This window comes from Montipora foliosa, chromosome 13, assembly GCF_036669935.1.
Source record: "Montipora foliosa isolate CH-2021 chromosome 13, ASM3666993v2, whole genome shotgun sequence".
NCBI classification, from domain to species: Eukaryota; Metazoa; Cnidaria; class Anthozoa; order Scleractinia; family Acroporidae; genus Montipora; species Montipora foliosa.
This window is the reverse complement of record NC_090881.1, coordinates 33,731,017-33,748,516: the sequence shown is the minus strand read 5'-3', so window position 1 is coordinate 33,748,516 and position 17,500 is coordinate 33,731,017. Positions and strand designations below refer to the sequence as shown.

Here is a 17,500-nt window from a genome sequence, read left to right as displayed (position 1 = left end):
CAATCACCAAAACTAAAAATTGCTGACAGGAAATGATCGATGTTGGGTCAAGGGTTATGTTTTGTGTTCTTAAACAAGTTTATATTGGCGTTAAGATGTTTATTAAAAACAAAGAGTAAACAAGACTTCTCGGGATAATGGTACCTTAAGTTACCGTTTATGTCAGATTAACAATGCAAAACACAAAATTACCTTCCTGTCTTTTTGAAGCTGCTTGTTAAGAGCACGAATCCACAACTTCACAATGCTTGGCGTGAGATCTTTACGATCGTCTGTCCTTGCGTGCATATAAAACCAAGCAAGCGTTGAATTTACCCATTGACAAGATTCTATTGTCACAGCACGATTATCTCTGGTAATTGTCCTACTTTTTCGGTCTTGTTGAGGATTTTCTTTGCCATCTCTTTTCTTATAAGGTCTTTGGAGAAACAGGACCGCCAAAAACAGCAGTAGAAGATGGATAAGACCAACGTACACTTTGACGGGAAAGGACAAATCTTGAACTGCGTGTCCTACTGACATTATTGGTATCTCCCAAAACGACGATTTGAAATCTTTGACACCACAATAGCTTGACACGTAACTTATAACGCTACTGTTAAGTCCTGCGCCGAGAAAATTCGTGTCTAATTCTGATCCCTATCCTGTCAAAAGTGAAAAAAACGTCCAGTGCGGAAGAGCTATCGATGTTGTTGCCGCAAAGATGCTCGACTTGCACTAAGTTTTGAATTCCCTTATTTGTGTATGAATCGCCACGAGGTCTTGAATTACCGTCCGTAGCCTTTTATCCCATTTATGCTCAACTCACATGATAAATAGGCTTGATACTTCATGAATATTTCAAAATCTAAACACGAGCTGATCTTTGTTCATGGTGTGAATGTCTTGTGAGGAAATCTCTGTTCTTTCATTAGTTTGTTCTTTTGATGAACCCTTCCTCCAAGTTTTACGACTTTTTCTTGGCCTTACATTTCCTTGAACAATTCTCGGCACATTAAGAAAATTAAGCTGCTTTTTTTCAAAGAATAAGAGAATAAACTCGAAACGGACGAAGACAAGTATCACTTTGCATAAAATGAGGCTAGGAACTTCCGTCGTTGAGAATACTGGCATGGACTACAGGCCATTGGTCGTCAAAGAAATGGAATACAGTGTTTGCCAAACAGACACAAAGATTAACGGTTTCTACAAAGGAAAGGTAAAACAACAAAAGGAAGAAATTAAAGACATAGTCATGAATGGTGCTTTTAAAAGCAAAAAGCCAGCTTTCCATTTAAAGGGGTGAAGTTGTTAAAGAAGGATTAGAAGTATCTGGAAGCAACGACCATGAACTTGAACTTGAACTTTATTTTTAAGAGTCAAGTCTTCTAGCGCGGGGGCGCTAATTGGAGACACTATAACCAAACATTGGTTTTTGACGAGAGCGGAAAACCAGAGAACCCAGAAAAAACCGTTTCGAAACAGAGTAGACAACCAAAACAGATTCAACCAACATGTGACACCAAGTAACCCGGGGGCGATTGCTCTGGCACTACACCAGGCCTGCTCCCTTTCCATGTTGAGCGTAAACTGGTGCGCAAACGGTCGTTACTGAGTAACGGTACGGCAACCGGAAGTGAGCTGTTTTCCCTTTTAATTTGTTTACACACAATCACATTTACATTGCTAAGATTTTTTCCGCATTAGAGATGATTAGTATAAAAATCTGAGAGACACCACTGTCCTGGCACGCGACATGTTACGGACGGCAACCGGAAGAGAACATGTCGCGAGCCAGGACAGTGGTGTCTTCCAGATTTTTACACTAATCATCTCTAATAGAGAAACGATATTTGGCAGTGTAAATGTGGCTGTGCGAAGACAAGTTAAAAGGGAAAACAGTCCAGTTGCCGTCCCCGTCTCAAAAACGTGCGTGCTTAAGCTCCCTATTGGTAAGCAGCATCTTTGAGGAATTGCATAATTATGCAGGATGTCGTGCGTAAAGAATAAATAAGTCAAACAAATCATAAAGAAAATGGAAATTTCTCATACTTTCGACTGTGAAGAACAGCTGGTCTTGTATAACAGATTGCTTAGGCTCAAATAGTGCAGATTACTCATTTGTCCAACTTATTCTTCAGACATTAAATTCTGCATCAATCTCGACCCCAGAGCTCTTCTCTTGACTGAGCGAGAGAAGAGCTCTGGGGAACCCTGAAACAAAGTGTCTTCTCATTGGTTTTCATGAAGAAGAATCAAAAGCTTTTCTAATTGGTGCATTCATGTTAGAACGAGGAGTGAGCAGGCGCTGTAAGGTTCCAATAGCCAGTTTTTGGCTATAACAACCCTACGGCGCATGTTCTCCTGCACAGAGTTCCCCAGAGCCTTGGGTCGATCCAAGGCTCTGGTGACGAGAATGATTCTGCATTTTTATGCCATTTCTCAAGGAACGTTAACCTGGACGTAACCTTTCCTTGGACAAAAATTAGTTTGCGCATCAAGCTCGCGCTGATCGGTGAGGGCTCCCATAAACGCCTGTTAAGAAGGTGACATACATACATACATACATACATACATACTTTATTGCAACTCCCTAAAAAGGGTTTTTCAGTTACAAGTTAAATAAAAAATACAAAGGACAATAATTGATATATAAATAAGAATAAATAAGCAATTAACTAATACAAATCTAAATTATGTGTTTTCCTAGATTGATAAAATTAAGTTGAAAGTAATTGTTTGGTCAGTTTCGATTTAAAGGCCTTTACAGAATTTACATTTTTAAGATCATTACTTAGGTTATTCCATAGTTTGGCTCCACGGTATGAAAAAGAACGCTGACCGGTGGCCAATCTGCATCTCAAAATGTTCAAATGGTTGCTCTGTCTTGTATTTCTAATATTAGACAATTCCACCGACACATGTAACCTTTTACCCTCAACTCGTTTAGTGCTTAGCCAATTTTAACTCGATCAGGAAAACTCGGAATCAGTAGCTGAAAAAAGAATCGAGCAGCAGAGAAACGTAACATATTTGAACTTTGCAAATTCTGATTGCTCTGACGAAAGAACAAGAAATTTTATTCGTAAGTAGCGCTCGCGCTTCTAGCTTTGTTTATGACGACAATTCAAAAATTTGCAACGCGCTTTCTTAATACTCTGTTTTTTCTTTTAATAATGGGTCAAATGTTAGATTGTTTACGCTTTGAAAATGAAAATACAAAGATTGTATCACTAAGTGCGCCTTCCCGCGTTCCAAGAAAAATCAGCTTTCACCGGCCAAAGCGTTTTTCACCCGAAAAGATCACGGAAATCTCCGATCGTTCGTCTGTTGCTACTATTTCCCTCGGATCGGCGGTCTTCTCAGGAAAACGCGAGTCTTTAAACAAAATCAAAACTGCAGCTGAGAACCATGGTATCCCGCCTTCCAGCAAAAGACATCCTGGTACGTATGTGTCCTATTCCTTGTATTCCTCTTCCGGAATGCGATCAATCGAACGAACCTTTTTTCCGTGCAAGCGCATGAGTATACTTGGATTACTGGTCCATGTTTTCCCACCATTGCCATATTTTTCATGTTTTCGCGTTTCAGTTGGGCAATCTTTTCTTTCTCCGTCGATTCTCTTTATTAAGAAATCAAAGACTACTTTTCGTTATAATAATCTGGCGATTTTCTTCGTACAACAACAAAATCTTTTTCTTCCAGGGCTGCTAACTCCTGAGCCAGATACGACCCTGTTGGATTCAACAATGACACCAATTGAGGCAAGTCAGCGGTGTAGTTCTCCTTCCTTACAAATGATTACTCGAAACCAGTCAGGTGTGGAGACATTGGCTTGCATCGTTGCATCAGTGCCTCGACCTCCGACACCAAGAACAAACAAGACAAGGCTGATAATGGTGAAACCATTCAAAGGTGGGAAAACGAACTTTCGCGTCCGAGAGCATCCAGGATAATGAAAGTTAATGAACTGTTATAGTTAAGTAGCCACCAGAAACAAATTAACCCAAGAGTCATGGGCAAATGGAATCTCTTTGGTAGAGAGAGTGATGGAAATTCTGTTGTGGTAAAAAGATAATGTTGGGAGTTTAAACAACCACGACGGCTACAGCAACGAAATCGTCACTTCAGAATATAAGTTTGAGCTATTCCAAGTATTTCATGATTATTTCATCATGTTTAGTGGTGTAAGATGAGCGAAGGATAAGGCTGTAACTGGATTGGTGCAAACGGATTAGACATAAGGAGAGGGGATGAAATATTCACTGCGGTATGCCCATTTGTCGTCATTTCAAGTTGTAGTTTGGATCAGCACAGTAAAGGGAAAGGAAAGGGCTGAAAGGGAAAGGAAAGGAACTTTTATTTAAGTGTCTAGTCGATTTAGCGCTGGAGCACTAATTGGGGACACTGTAAACTGAAATTAACAATCAACGCAAATGGAGTCAAATGTTGGTTTTTGAGGAGAGGGAAAACCGGAATACCAGCAGAGTAGAGAACCAACAAACTCAACCCACATATGACGCCGAGTCTGGGAATCGAACCCGGGCCACATTGGTGGGAGGCGAGTGCTCTCACCACTGTGCGATCCCTGCACTCGTAGAGAAATGTACAGAAAGAAGGCCGAACGTGCAGCACGATCATTTTTCCTCTTTTAACCATAAACTACTGCTTTTTGGCGTTGTAGTTGCTGTATCCATATGCCGTATGATCTTGGGGAAAGCCTAGTGAGCAGAACTATACTAGGGAGCTTAAGCACGTGCGTTTTTGAGATGCGGACGGCAACCGGAAGAGAACATTTCGCGTGCCAGGACAGTGGTGTCTCCCAGATTTTTAAACTAATCATTTCTAATGGCGAAAAAATACTCAGCAATGTAAATTTGATTGTGTTAAAACAAGTCAAAAGGGAAAACAGCTCACTTCCGGTCGCCGTCCGCGTCTCAAAAACGCGCGTGCTTAAGCTCCCTACTAATTGATTCACCAGAATCAGTGTTGTGCGCTTCTTTTTGGATCGAGACGAGGTAGCTATGACTCACACCTTAGCTGCCACTTTAAAAAGAACCTCGTCTATTGGTATGGAGTGTTCAACTTCGCGTAATTGACATATTTTTTAGCCGAAACAACTAATCCAGAAGTCATAGATTCGAATGCTGGACAAAAAAGCGAAGAAGACTGAAAGAAATTCTTTTCACTTGTTCTGTCTCCTTCGCCTCATTTACAGGTTCCACTGATAGCATTATAGAAGAGCTCGAGCGCGTGTGCAAACATGGAATACCTCTGACTAGTGAGACTGGAGACACTCATGAAGTGGATTGCGCTTTGTGCGAGCGGCCTACTTCCCGTGACGGACGAGCTTTAGCAGGTCTGATAGAATTCCGCCGGGCGGAAAGAAGAGCGCGCAGCCATAAGATGGTATTGGAGCAACTAAGGTTAATTGAGGAACAAGAAAAGAGAAATAGAACGAAAAAAGAACACGAGAAGGCTCTTCGGCAATTTGCTGAGAGACAGGAAAGAGGTGATTGAGGACTACAGCTACCAATGGCTATAAAAGTCGTAGCTAGGTACGCCAGTGAGAAATTTGCTCGTGGGCACGAAAATCCTCCAGCCATATAACGGGATTAGGCCGGGACGTAAAAAATATCAAACCATTTGCTATGCTAAAGTGTAAACAGCATAAAATTCAGCTCCGTTGGACCGTATTCAGTGCAATATCACTGATATTAAATGAACGATCATCCTTTCATCCTTTAATCCTACACGCATTTTGTGTAAAAGCGAGGAGGGATTAGGCTAGTCACCAGCTTGCTTGGTGTAACTCTAGGCTAATCGCGTGGATCGCACGATGGCGGCGCATCTGAGGAGAAAGAGTAACGATTGAGGAAAAGACCGTAGAACACTCAAATCTGTGGAACCATGCGATTACGTCAAGGTTTTCAGATTGCAAACCCCTTATCCGAAAAGGAATCGGAGTATGACTGATGGCTTTGTAAGAACCCAACTGGAGAGCAAGCAACTGTGGCTGCGAGATGCAGAAGTCCCAACATAATCTGCGTCTTGTGAGCAGGATTGTACAAAGCAAATATAAAAGTTGTTTTTTTTATTTACATAAAAGAATCGGTACAAAATGTGGCATACATGCTACGCTGAAATTTAAAGTATGTACTCTATTTACATGCTATTGCATTGAGCCGATCAAAGTGCACTATTTATACAAATGGCAGAACCTCTTAATCGAAGATAAATAAACATACTAAATCTCAAAGATTCATTGAAGTGTCTTACATGCACAGCGTGAGTACAATATTATGAAGTGAATGAGTGAATGCATAAAATTGTTTAAACAGAGGAAAATGGCGTAAAGATCAGTGGATTTTGTTGCGCATGGGTAATTTACACAAGACTGGCTTTGCAGCCTACCTTTTTAAAACTTCTTAAATTAATTTCCACACCTATGCAATCTCCAGGTATTTTTTTAAAAAATTGCCCAATAAGGAGCACTGATAACTAAACGCTAAGGATTTTCAAACACGTTGACATTTCTTTATGAAATCTTATCTTCCACCGGCCGTCGTAGATTTTTGAGTTCTCGATCTCTTGATCAGCGACAAAACAAAAGAAACCGTTGGCACAAGAATAAAGTTCGATTCTTTGGCCCATTTGTTCGAACTGAAAAGCGATAAAAGGTAATGGTTGTAAAACAACATCAAAGGTTTCGACTTTTCCACTGAAAATGCCTAAAAATGAATTTAAGGATGAATGAAAAATTCCTTTAATATAGGATTAAGCTTTGAACGACGGCGGCCCGAGAGATTAGTTTGGGAAAACATGGCCGCGCAACGCCTTGTAAAAAGGCTCTGTATTCAGCAAATCTAATTTTTCCTGTAACTAAGGTCCATGTCATTCTTTGCAGAGTAAACACTTCTTCTGGGTTAGCGTGACAACAACCTATCGGTTGCCATAGTATTAAACCCAAATTCGGCGCTTACTTTGCTTCTGAACAACTCGGTCTAATGCATCTTTTGTGATTACAACGCCACGCCTGTTTTGAAAAACCAAAGAGCAAATATCACAGAGATCACCGTTAGGTTTGCATTTCTATTGATCCGAATAGCTCCATTTTCTTGCACTGAATCGTTCGTATTGTCTGCTTCTCTTGCAGCAGTTTGAGTGCTGTTTTTTGATGGCTGTTTTTTAATCCTGTTACAGTCGTCTTCCGCGCAACATTGGACGCAAACGTTGCTCGTTCCAGTCCCCACAAGTTGGACTTCTCTCCGGCAACCGTCACTGCATGTGTAACCGCGCAACGAATCGTCGCTTGAACAACCCAGCATGATGGGAACAATGCTAAAGTGATATTGAGAGAAACATGTATTATTTAGATGCCAAAAAGAAGATGGAAACTCTAATTTTATGGAGAGTTACATTGGCCACAATATAATCAAACGCTCTTTTTTTGGCTTGGTAAGCTGGTCGGAAAAATGCCTTTGAATTTTTCGTAATTTCTAAGCTTCTGTCTTTAAACACGATAAGTCAGTTTTGGTTGCGTTGTCTGAGTGAAGAATGCTTTTGGTTCCTCCCCCCCCCCCCCCCCCCAAATATGACGTCACCGAGATTAATTGACGTGCGAGCCCTTGGAATTAGCTTTAGAGGATCAGCAAAACAATCAATTCAAAAACGTGCAAACGAGGCGCAATGCCTGCAACCCATTTCTTTGTTTCCATTTAAAAACCTTTCTGTGACTTTCCGATATTCTCAGGCTTCGTTCAATCGTAAAAAGTTAAGTTTTTTAGAAACTCACCTTGAGTTCTTTCCTGTCCTATTTTGCTTTTCCTTCAGTGTGATAGCGACGCATTTATCTCCCGGTCCGCATTGTTTTGTTTTTATGTTCTTTTTCAGGCATTCACGCCCCAGGCAGCTCAAACATTTAGGGCCCTCATTCAATGGGGTCAGCTTGAAATATCTATTTCGGCTCCACACACAGCACCTTTTTCCCGGCCATACGCGACCACCCGATGATGAGTTGGTTACCAAACTTCCGTCATTTCCGACCTGAAGGCACACATGTTCGCAAGTGTACCGCCTCCTTTCATCTGCACCTTTTTCGTTCACTATAGTTTCTTTGAGAGTCGAAAGGCATACTTCACTTCCGTGGAATTTTGCTTTGAGGTTGAAGTCAAGAAAATACACTTTGCCATCATTGGATATTGTGCGATGAACAGTTGATAGTAGACGAGGCTTATCTCGGCGGAAATTGACTGAAGTATCGTCGAAACGTTCAACACGAACAATGATAGATTCCGAAGTACCGATCTTCCCATCACGTGGATTGCATGTTATAGAATTTGGCAGAGGATTGCTGTTCACTGGACCATTGCAATACCAAAGTAATAAACTGTGAACAAAAAGATTGTGAATAACTACTCGATACCTTAGGCTGAAAGCCATGTTTTTGAGTCAGGATAGCTTGGATTCTTGCAAAAGCATGTCTGCCTGCGAAATTTATAAGCCTCTAATCAAAGGAACTCCTTAACCCATGCCAGTCAAGTGACAGGATGACATCCGGTTATGGTGTTGATGAGAGATTGATTTCCGGTAAAAGGTTAATCTTTTTAAATTAAAACAAAAATCACTCCTTAAATGTACAACTTTGCAAGATCCAAAGACTTTGACGTTTTAAGCTTGAGAAAGGCTCTTTTAAAGGGAAAAATAAGCAGAAAACAGAAGCATTAGTTTATATAACTTTACCATTTCCATAAACAGCGAAAAGTAGTCAAAATGAGTATGTGTATTTTTCAAATTCTATCCTAATTCACTAGTTATGACCATTTTATTATTAAGCGAAACTTTTCAATAGCTTCTTTCCTAGATCAATTCCGTTCTCAAATCCTGTTAAGGCACGACCATCTTTTGCGTGGGAATACCTTTCCAGACCATCCGCAGGCGGGGTAAAATTAGGGAACTGAAAAATGACCTTTACAGGATACTGAAAGCAAATTTTTAATAGCGTCTAATTGAATTTTACAATTTAAGATTTCACTTTCAGCATCCAATGCGGAAACGTCGACGGTAAATTTTCGATATTTTAGCGTGCCCCATGTAGCATGATGTAGATCTCAAACACAGAAAGGAAAGGAAACAAACATTGTCGTAATGGAAAATTTAATCATTAAACTTGTCGAAAATTGCATTGGCAACTTTTTGAAATCCCCCGAGTGTGTTTGGAATGTTCTTTAAGCCTTTATTTGGGCCCATGCCTCTAAATAAATAACCCTAATTTTGAACCCTGTTGTTTTAAAATATAATTCCTGATAAAATATATATAATTAACCGCCACATCTCCCAGTTGTCAACCCACAACAAAATATAATGTTTAGCATCCAGGTTACCAAATTACTTTTTTAATCAACAAAATTGCAAATGCGCAAAGTTGGATTGTTACCATATTTGTCCATTTCACGTGACATCAATTTTTGACGCGATGAAACAATTATCTGTAACACGTCACACAAAAGCGTCTTTTTTGGGAATAAACTCGGTTCATTTGTGATAAATCTCCTATTACAAGACACATCTGCGCAGTTTTCCAAGTTCGTGCGCTTTACTCGTTTGTTTTGCAGAATTGTTGGACAGGAGAAAGTGAACAATCATTATATTTCGCAGCACAGCTTTTCAGGAGGACTCTTGAAACATACAGTGGCCTTTTTAACGCATCATTGGAATGTCATACACCACAACACAACACTAGCCTGAGCGGGGGACTGGATCGAGTTGAAGAGTTGGCAACTGGAAGCCGAGCGAAGACGCGAGGCTGACTAGGCGGCAACCTTATAGGGCCGAAGCGCGAGATTGTTGTGTAGGCAAAAAAAACTTCGAGCGCTCCAGAGAAAATGTAATGTAATGTAATAGATCTATCTTCTCCAATATCACTGTTCTGAAGTTAAATTCTTGATGATCTATAAACGAATATCCATAGAGTATTCATTTTAAAGAAGGAAACTGGTAATGGTTGGAAGAATAAAGAACACAGGTTGGCTGAGTTGCAAGTCAAGTCTTTTTGTATTTCTAGTCAAAATACGGAAATACGTGACACTGAAAAAAGTCATTTGGACTGTATGGTGATCAGATTTGCGGTAAATCGTATTCTGATATGTTTTACAATGTTAATCCTCCAATGAGTGAACTAAGAGTTGCGCAATTTAATTGAATTTTCACTTTGTGTTGTGCATTGTTACGCAGACGGCAACCGGAAGTGAGCTGTTTTCTCTTTTAACCCACCAGTGCCAAGTATCGTTTCCTCATTAGAGATGATTAGTATAAAAATCTAGGAGATACAACTGTCCTGGCACGCGACATGTTCTCTTCCGGTAGCCGTCCGCATCTCAATGCATTAGATTGGACAGGAGCACTGAAATGTGGTCGGATTTCCGAAAGCCACTTAAAGGATGAGAGCAGGGATACAAAACTAATCATGAATACTGATAGAGTGACAGAACCAGTTTACGAAATGTTTACACAGAGATAAGCTTTTAACAAGAAAGTTCATGCACTTTTATTCAAAAGCTCATTAATAATTCATAAGCCCAGTAGCCTATCAAAGCATCGATAAAATGTCACGTGCATAAGCTTAAAATCGTGATAAAACAGTCCTCGTTAGTATTCTTTATATAAAGAATACTAATAAGACATAGCTTATTTTTCTTTTATGCTAATATTCTCCCCTCACAATTTGAATCCGTTCTGAGTCCAGATCTATAAGGATAAAACACTGGTGCTCGTTTTTTTAAACGCTATCCCCATAATAGAAAGATTGTTGCACAATATCTGCCAGATCTATGGCCAGATTTATGGAACAAAATAATACTGCTCTTAATAGTAATATATTGACATTTGACGTCGTTGTAATAACACTTGCCTTTTTCTTTTTACATGTTCAATTTATATTTTCTTCCGGTTATTACCCTTTTACTTGTTTTTTTCTTTTAGTTTTATTTCATTATATTTGTAATTTGTAGGTGTAGTAATCCTATAAATCATGATCTCCTGTATAAAAGTAATTTTACGGAGCGTGTAGATATGTTGTATTATCTGTTTTTGTTTCCACCAAACCGGATTAACTACGCTATTTTCGATTGGGACTTGCATTAGCATATTCTTTTGTTAAATGTTCTTGTAATAATAAATGAAAAATCGAATAAATCTAGTGAAATCGTTGTGCTGCGCTTCGATGCAGATTGGAAGAAAATGTTCAATGAAAAGCAATCCATTTGCTAAATCATCAACCAAAACTGTCGTCGGTGTAACAGCTCCTAAGTGCGTGCATGACCGAGTACAGAGACTCAAAACTGTCTTCATGTTACTTTGACACATCAATTAAAAGACCGTCCCCCTCGATAATTCTTCAAGGACCCAAAACTGAATCAGTTGATTTCTCTGTAGGTATATCTGACCCATTGGTTTCAATAAGCAGCTACATCGCTAAGATTATAAGTGGCGTAAAGACCACAATAACAAAGTAAAATCAAAGCAGAGATTCTGACTAATAACAGAAACCCAAAGGGCAACCTCGTTCCCAGGGTCTCTCTTCTCTGCCTCCATTGTCGTTGAACGACAATGGAGGCAGAGAAGAGAGACCCTGGGAACGAGGTTGCCCAAAGGGTTGAAACGCGTAACCGCCCCTTGTGTGCTGGGAAACAAGCTTCTGAATATTCAATTTGCTAAGTACCATATTTGGAACAACAAGAGAGAAACATTCAACCAATCAGTTCGCAAGAACACCGTTACGCAATACCACCAATGTTCTCGCGCGAAATAGGCCATTTCCGAGTTCGTGTCTGCCTCCTCTTTAAAGCGAGTCTAAGTGCGAAGTTTTTGTGATGGTAATTAGTTCTACTTTACATATAAATGAAAACTAATTTTCCTAAGAAAAACTTCGCACTTAGACTCGCTTTGAAGAGGAGGCAGACATAAACTCGGAAATGGCCTATTAACTGGAGCGACGGGTTTCCAAATATGGTACTTAACACTGAATATTCGGAAGCTGTGAACGCGCGTTACACGTTTCAACCCTTATGGGTTTCTGCTAATAACCAATTGCATCGAAGGCAAGTGATATCGTGGCGATTTGCACCCTGTCGAATGACTAGTGGTACCGAGGCGACCGATACTGATGACGGTATTTGGTAATTAGTTTAGGACAACGTTTAAAAACAAACACAGCAAAGTTGAATAAGAAAGGATAGCTTAAGTGTTATCGCCGATAATTGTACCCAGTCGAATAACACAGAGTATTTGACACTCAGCTTAGGACCACGTTTAAAGACAAACAGAATAAGGAAGGAAAGGATAGCTTTTAATTCTTCAACAGTTCTCTGAGACAGGATGTCGCGTAGCACGATGGTCGCAAGCTAAAAGACAATTCTACATCGTTACAACAGAAACTGTCCTGTTCTTCAGTGATGGAATCTTCCGTCGTCTTTGAAGGATATCCACAGGAATTGTCAGCTCCGTCTTTATGACAGTTATTCGCTTCAAGTCTCAATCTTTTTGTGTCATTGTCTGCGAGACTTGAGCCCGCCGCTACAATAGAGTGGGAAGTGGTTTTATGGCCAGTGCGAGCATGCGCATTATCAACACACTTCCATGACAAATCAGCCGGAAAGGCAACAAGTTTTCTGTAAGCCCCTGGCACGTTTATACCAAGTTCTCTTAGCCTAAAATTGAGCGAAGTGTAAGTCAGAGTTATTACCAAGAGGATTTGTGCTGGTAAAAAAGCTGTTGATATTCGAACCTTACCTGAAGCTTTTGATAGTTAATTCATCGGATTCTAATCTTTTTTGGTACCTGAATCAATGAAAAAAAGGAAAATGATTCAGTCCCAAATGATCGAAATCGTGTCAAATATGTTTTTCTTGGCTAATTCTTGCTTGCTCTGTTTCTCTTACGTCATACCTACAGCCAATAGACTTTATAAATGTAGAATTGACGTCATACCTACAGACAATAGTTTTATACATGCAGAAAACTCTGCCAACCGCAGAAACATTCTTTGATTTAACGCTCATCCAAAGAAATGGAGGAGCCAGTCCTCTTGTCTTTACAAGTGCAGCTCAGGAATAGACATAATAAAACAATTATTGGATTCGGTTTTCGCATGATAGCGATAATTATAATGGCCTCAGTTTGTTATCCGCCTCAGTCTTTGGCTTTGGCAGATAATAAAAACTTTGGCTTTGAGAATTATCGCTATCATGCTCAACCTCATCCAATAATTGTTAATTATATGAACAGAGAAAATATAGGAGAAAGTTATGTGCAGCTTCTTCCGCTGTGGATCGAAGCACAAGTGAGCAGACAATAACTGCTGTTTTCTCATATATTTCGACCGGAGTCTGTGAAATATAATCGGAACTAGACAACGTGGTAAAAATGTAACTGGTACAAAATGTGGCGAGAAAGAAAATAAAGGCGGCCGAGAAGGCGGGAAAAGAGGCACCAAGGGATGCTAAGAGCAGCATAAGAATATCCAAAAGGGTCGGAAAACATGTAACGAGTGCCAAATGTAGGGCGGCAAGATATCAATGGAAAAATATTCCCCGGATCACCACTGGAGAGAGGAAAACAAAAACAGGAAGTGAATGCAAGGAACGCAGGCAACGCGTGCATAGCACCACAACCACAGCTCTCTAACCGCTGTCATGGGAAGGGAAGTATCTGTAATATTTTTCTCCAAAGGATAGTATTGTCACAGACCGAGGCGCCAACGAGTCGCTTCAACTCCAAATACAAACTGAGAAATTATAGATAAAACTGTCTGTCTAAGGGCGCTTTCCTTTTGTCAGAACTGGCCGGCCAGACCCGTCAGTTTGCAAAGAAAATGTAACAATTTGAAGGAACACTTGCACGACAATTCCTCGCATTGTTCCGGAGGAGTATATATCACTTTCCAAGCGTGTTATATTGAAGGCGTTGTAGTTATTCCTTCCAAATGCCCGGTCTGGCCGGTCAGTTCTGTCAAATGGAAAGCGCCCTAAGATTATTGGACTACAGACTTACATTTCTCCCACATCATTAGCAGGGTATTGAACGCCGTAACCCGGAAGTGGTAGAACGACATCTTTCAAGCTATGTTTTCCTTGCTCGTAATTGGTTATACATCTTACGTGATCGCGCCTAATACCACTGTTGTCAACGGAACACGAGTCAATGTCGCTACAGTCACCATTGTCAGAGGCTTCTGTCTTTCGGTCATGCGTAATCTTTGCGGGCGGATCCACGATTAAATCACCTTCAGCTGTTCCTTCCAGTCCGTACCGCTGAATTCTGGTGGACGCCATTAAGTTCCACACAAGACTGCAGTAACTGTGAACAAACAGCAATCGCATAGAGTATGGGATATTCAGTAACGCTTTGCCACATCCATCCTACAAATGTGAAGAAAATAAAGGTTGCAGTCCTAGTTCCTCTCTTCGTACACCTTTCGGTAAACATGCGAACTCCGACGCTACCGTTTTTCGCCGTCGACAATCACTGTAACAACAACATTTATTTAAACACGATAAAAATTACAGCGGAGCTGATGTGGTCGTGTATTTAAGAAGGTAAAAAGTACTATTTACATATATATATATATATATATATGATTGTGTAAGTTTGAGCGGGGAAATAACAACAACTAACTGCCTCATTTACCCTTGGATCACCAACCTATTCCCTTCAAAAGGCGATTCACAGTGATTTCTGACAAGTATTAATTAGAAGTGTAGGATGGGAACAGAAATCGATACAACAAAGGAAATGAGTGAAAATGTGTTCAGCCGGGAATCGAACCCGGGTCTCCTGGTTACCGGTCAGATGCCTTACCACTAGGCCACTGAACCAACCCCGCCATTCAGCCGAATTGGAAGGACCTTTAAATGGCAAGCTCTGAGGAGAATCGCACATTTTCTGCAGTGAGGATCGCGTCACTATGCTCAAGTTGATCAGCGATTCACAGTAAATTTCCCCCTATATATGAAATGATTGTGTAAGTTTGAGCGGGGAAATAACAACAACTAACTGCCTCATTTACCCTTGGATCACCAACCTATTCCCTTCAGAAGGCGATTCACAGTAATTTCTGACAAGTATTAATTAGAAGTGTAGGATGGGAACAGAAATCGATACAACAAAGGAAATGAGTGAAAATGTGTTCAGCGGGGAATCGAACCCGGGTCTCCTGGTTACCGGTCAGATGCCTTACCACTCGGCCACTGAACCAACCCCGCCATTCAGCCGAATTGGAAGGACCTTTAAATGGCAAGCTCTGAGGAGAATCGCACATTTTCTGCAGTGAGGATCGCGTCACTATGCTCAAGTTGATCAGCGATTCACAGTAAATTTCCCCCTATATATGAAATGATTGTGTAAGTTTGAGCGGGGAAATAACAACTGTGAATCGCCTTCTGAAGGGAATAGGTTGGTGATCCAAGGGTAAATGAGGCAGTTAGTTGTTGTTATTTCCCCGCTCAAACTTACACAATCATTTCATATATAGGGGGAAATTTACTGTGAATCGCTGATCAACTTGAGCATAGTGACGCGATCCTCACTGCAGAAAATGTGCGATTCTCCTCAGAGCTTGCCATTTAAAGGTCCTTCCAATTCGGCTGAATGGCGGGGTTGGTTCAGTGGCCGAGTGGTAAGGCATCTGACCGGTAACCAGGAGACCCGGGTTCGATTCCCGGCTGAACACATTTTCACTCATTTCCTTTGTTGTATCGATTTCTGTTCCCATCCTACACTTCTATATATATATATATATATATACGAAGCTATTTACATGAAATTCCACGTTTGAGCGTGTTTTTAAACAAGCTTCTGCTTGCGATAGAACGTGTATGATTCTCAAGAGACTTCCATAGAGATATGGCTTTGTAGCAAGTGGACTTGCGAAGAAGTTCTGATTTTGGCTTCGGTAACAAAAAGGTCAATTTCCTTCGCAGGTTATAGTTACAATCATATTTCTTAAATAGCTGCTTAATAGGAGTAGGTGAAAAATCATAAAAACAGTCGTGTGCTAATGAAAGCAATCAATATTCCCACAAACAATTAATAGTAAACCAGTTGCATCGGGCTAGGACCTGATCGCTAGGTGTATACCAGTCCAGGTTGTAGATGGTTTTAGCGGCACGTACGTGTATTTTCTCCAGCACATCAAAGAGCGATTTGCCACAGGAGCCCCATACTACCAAACCATAGGTGACAAATGGTAAAATTACTTTAAAATAAAAATCAGCTCTCGGCGAAGTCGGTAAAAAATACAGGGAAAGGTTTAACTAATGGGTCGCAATTAGTAATGTGATTGGCCCGCTTTGCCGCTTTCCTCTAACTTTCGCAGCACATGCGATTGACGGCGCCGAAAAGAGGAACCGTTGACTGAAATTTGGTCTTTAGAAACCGCACGTTTATCAAAGACACCATATGGGTCACACTAAGCAAAGCCAGCGGTCATTCGACCCACAACCGAGCTTGCGAAAGGTGTGTGTGCGCGTGCGCGTGCGCGTATTTCCGATTTGGCATTGCAAACTAACTTACAGTGAGAAAGCAAAGCCAATCAAAAGGGAATCAAAGCTACTCAAAGTCGTGGGCCAAATGCAAGGCGAGAGCGGTGAAAAATGTTGGAAAAGAGCAAAAAGATACTTTTTAAAGATATAAAACGCTTTTGTTTAACTGACTTGAATAAACACAAATTCCTCCACCTCTTCCAATGCATACCATATCAGTCCCATGTCGGTGAAGAGCTTTGAGTACCAAGACTTCGCGAATTTTGTAGGCGGGCATTTGAGCCAGAGTACCTTGAACGTCACCCGTCTCACAGTAAAATCTGAGAATAAACAATTAGGAACTTGTCCAAAATACAAAATTAAATTGTGTCAGTCCATAAGACAAATACTCCATCAAGTCAAAGTTGGTTTAGATTTCACTTTCAGTTGTTCTATAGAAAAACACTCAATGATCATGTGAACGAATACCGGTGTGATCTAGAGAGCTTAAGTTTGACGACGGCGACGACGGATCTTTCATTTTCAGTCATACTCTGTTTTCACTCTGAAACCGCTCGTACCAATTTATTTTTTAGGATACTGCGATCACATTAGGGAGTTCAAGAACGCGCGTTTTTGAGACGCGGACGGCAACCGGAAGTGAGCTGTTTTCCCCTTTAACTTGTCTTCACACAACCACATTCCCATTGTCAAGTGTCTTTTCTCCATTAGAGATAATTGGTATAAAAATCTGGGAGACACCACTGCCCTGGCACGACAAAGACGTGTGCGTGAATGGTTAGCCAAAAGTGAGAGTTAGTCTGTATAATGAGGAAAAGAAATCACTTTAAATATATGGATTTAGAAAAAGGGTGTTACCGTTTAGCAGAATTGACAGCGTGGTCCGGATTGTGTTCAGACGGAGTCATAAGTAACTTGACAGCATGGACCTACAGAGTAAAAAAAAACATTGTCCAAATAGCCAGCTGGGCCCAGTTGCTCAA

At 40.6% G+C, this 17,500-nt stretch overlaps 3 protein-coding genes and 1 non-coding gene across 6 annotated transcripts in view; 1 reads left to right on the top strand and 3 right to left on the bottom strand.

Annotated features, from left to right (window-relative positions):
- Window positions 1–1,099, bottom strand: part of LOC137982244 (caldesmon-like) — a 36,096-nt gene extending 34,997 nt beyond the window's left edge. For all 3 annotated transcript variants that reach the window (XM_068829323.1, XM_068829322.1, XM_068829324.1), the window contains exon 1: window positions 193–1,099. In XM_068829323.1, the coding sequence (XP_068685424.1) occupies window positions 193–522 (330 nt within the window). In that variant the 5' untranslated portion in view covers window positions 523–1,099. The remainder of the gene's footprint in view (window positions 1–192) is intronic.
- A 4,958-nt stretch (window positions 1,100–6,057) lies between these two features.
- Window positions 6,058–8,571, bottom strand: LOC137982224 (uncharacterized). The gene is made up of 2 exons (XM_068829298.1): window positions 7,775–8,571; window positions 6,058–7,320 (listed from the first exon to the last, which is right to left on the bottom strand). The coding sequence occupies exons 1-2, from the start codon at window positions 8,419–8,421 to the stop codon at window positions 7,002–7,004; spliced, it is 966 nt and encodes a 321-aa protein (XP_068685399.1). The 5' UTR covers window positions 8,422–8,571; the 3' UTR covers window positions 6,058–7,001.
- Window positions 8,572–12,184: 3,613 nt separating this feature from the next.
- LOC137983175 (pseudouridylate synthase PUS7L-like) overlaps window positions 12,185–17,500 on the bottom strand; it is a 24,139-nt gene continuing 18,823 nt past the window's right edge. Inside the window, exons 13-17 of the mRNA XM_068830350.1 lie at window positions 17,376–17,446; window positions 16,729–16,837; window positions 14,029–14,396; window positions 12,769–12,816; window positions 12,185–12,686 (exon numbers count right to left, since the gene is read on the bottom strand). Coding sequence (XP_068686451.1) covers window positions 12,326–12,686; window positions 12,769–12,816; window positions 14,029–14,396; window positions 16,729–16,837; window positions 17,376–17,446 — 957 coding nt within the window. The 3' untranslated portion in view covers window positions 12,185–12,325. The remainder of the gene's footprint in view (window positions 12,687–12,768; window positions 12,817–14,028; window positions 14,397–16,728; window positions 16,838–17,375; window positions 17,447–17,500) is intronic.
- Trnat-ggu (transfer RNA threonine (anticodon GGU)) lies at window positions 15,636–15,707 on the top strand. The gene has a single exon. It is a non-coding gene; the product is annotated as a tRNA-Thr (tRNA).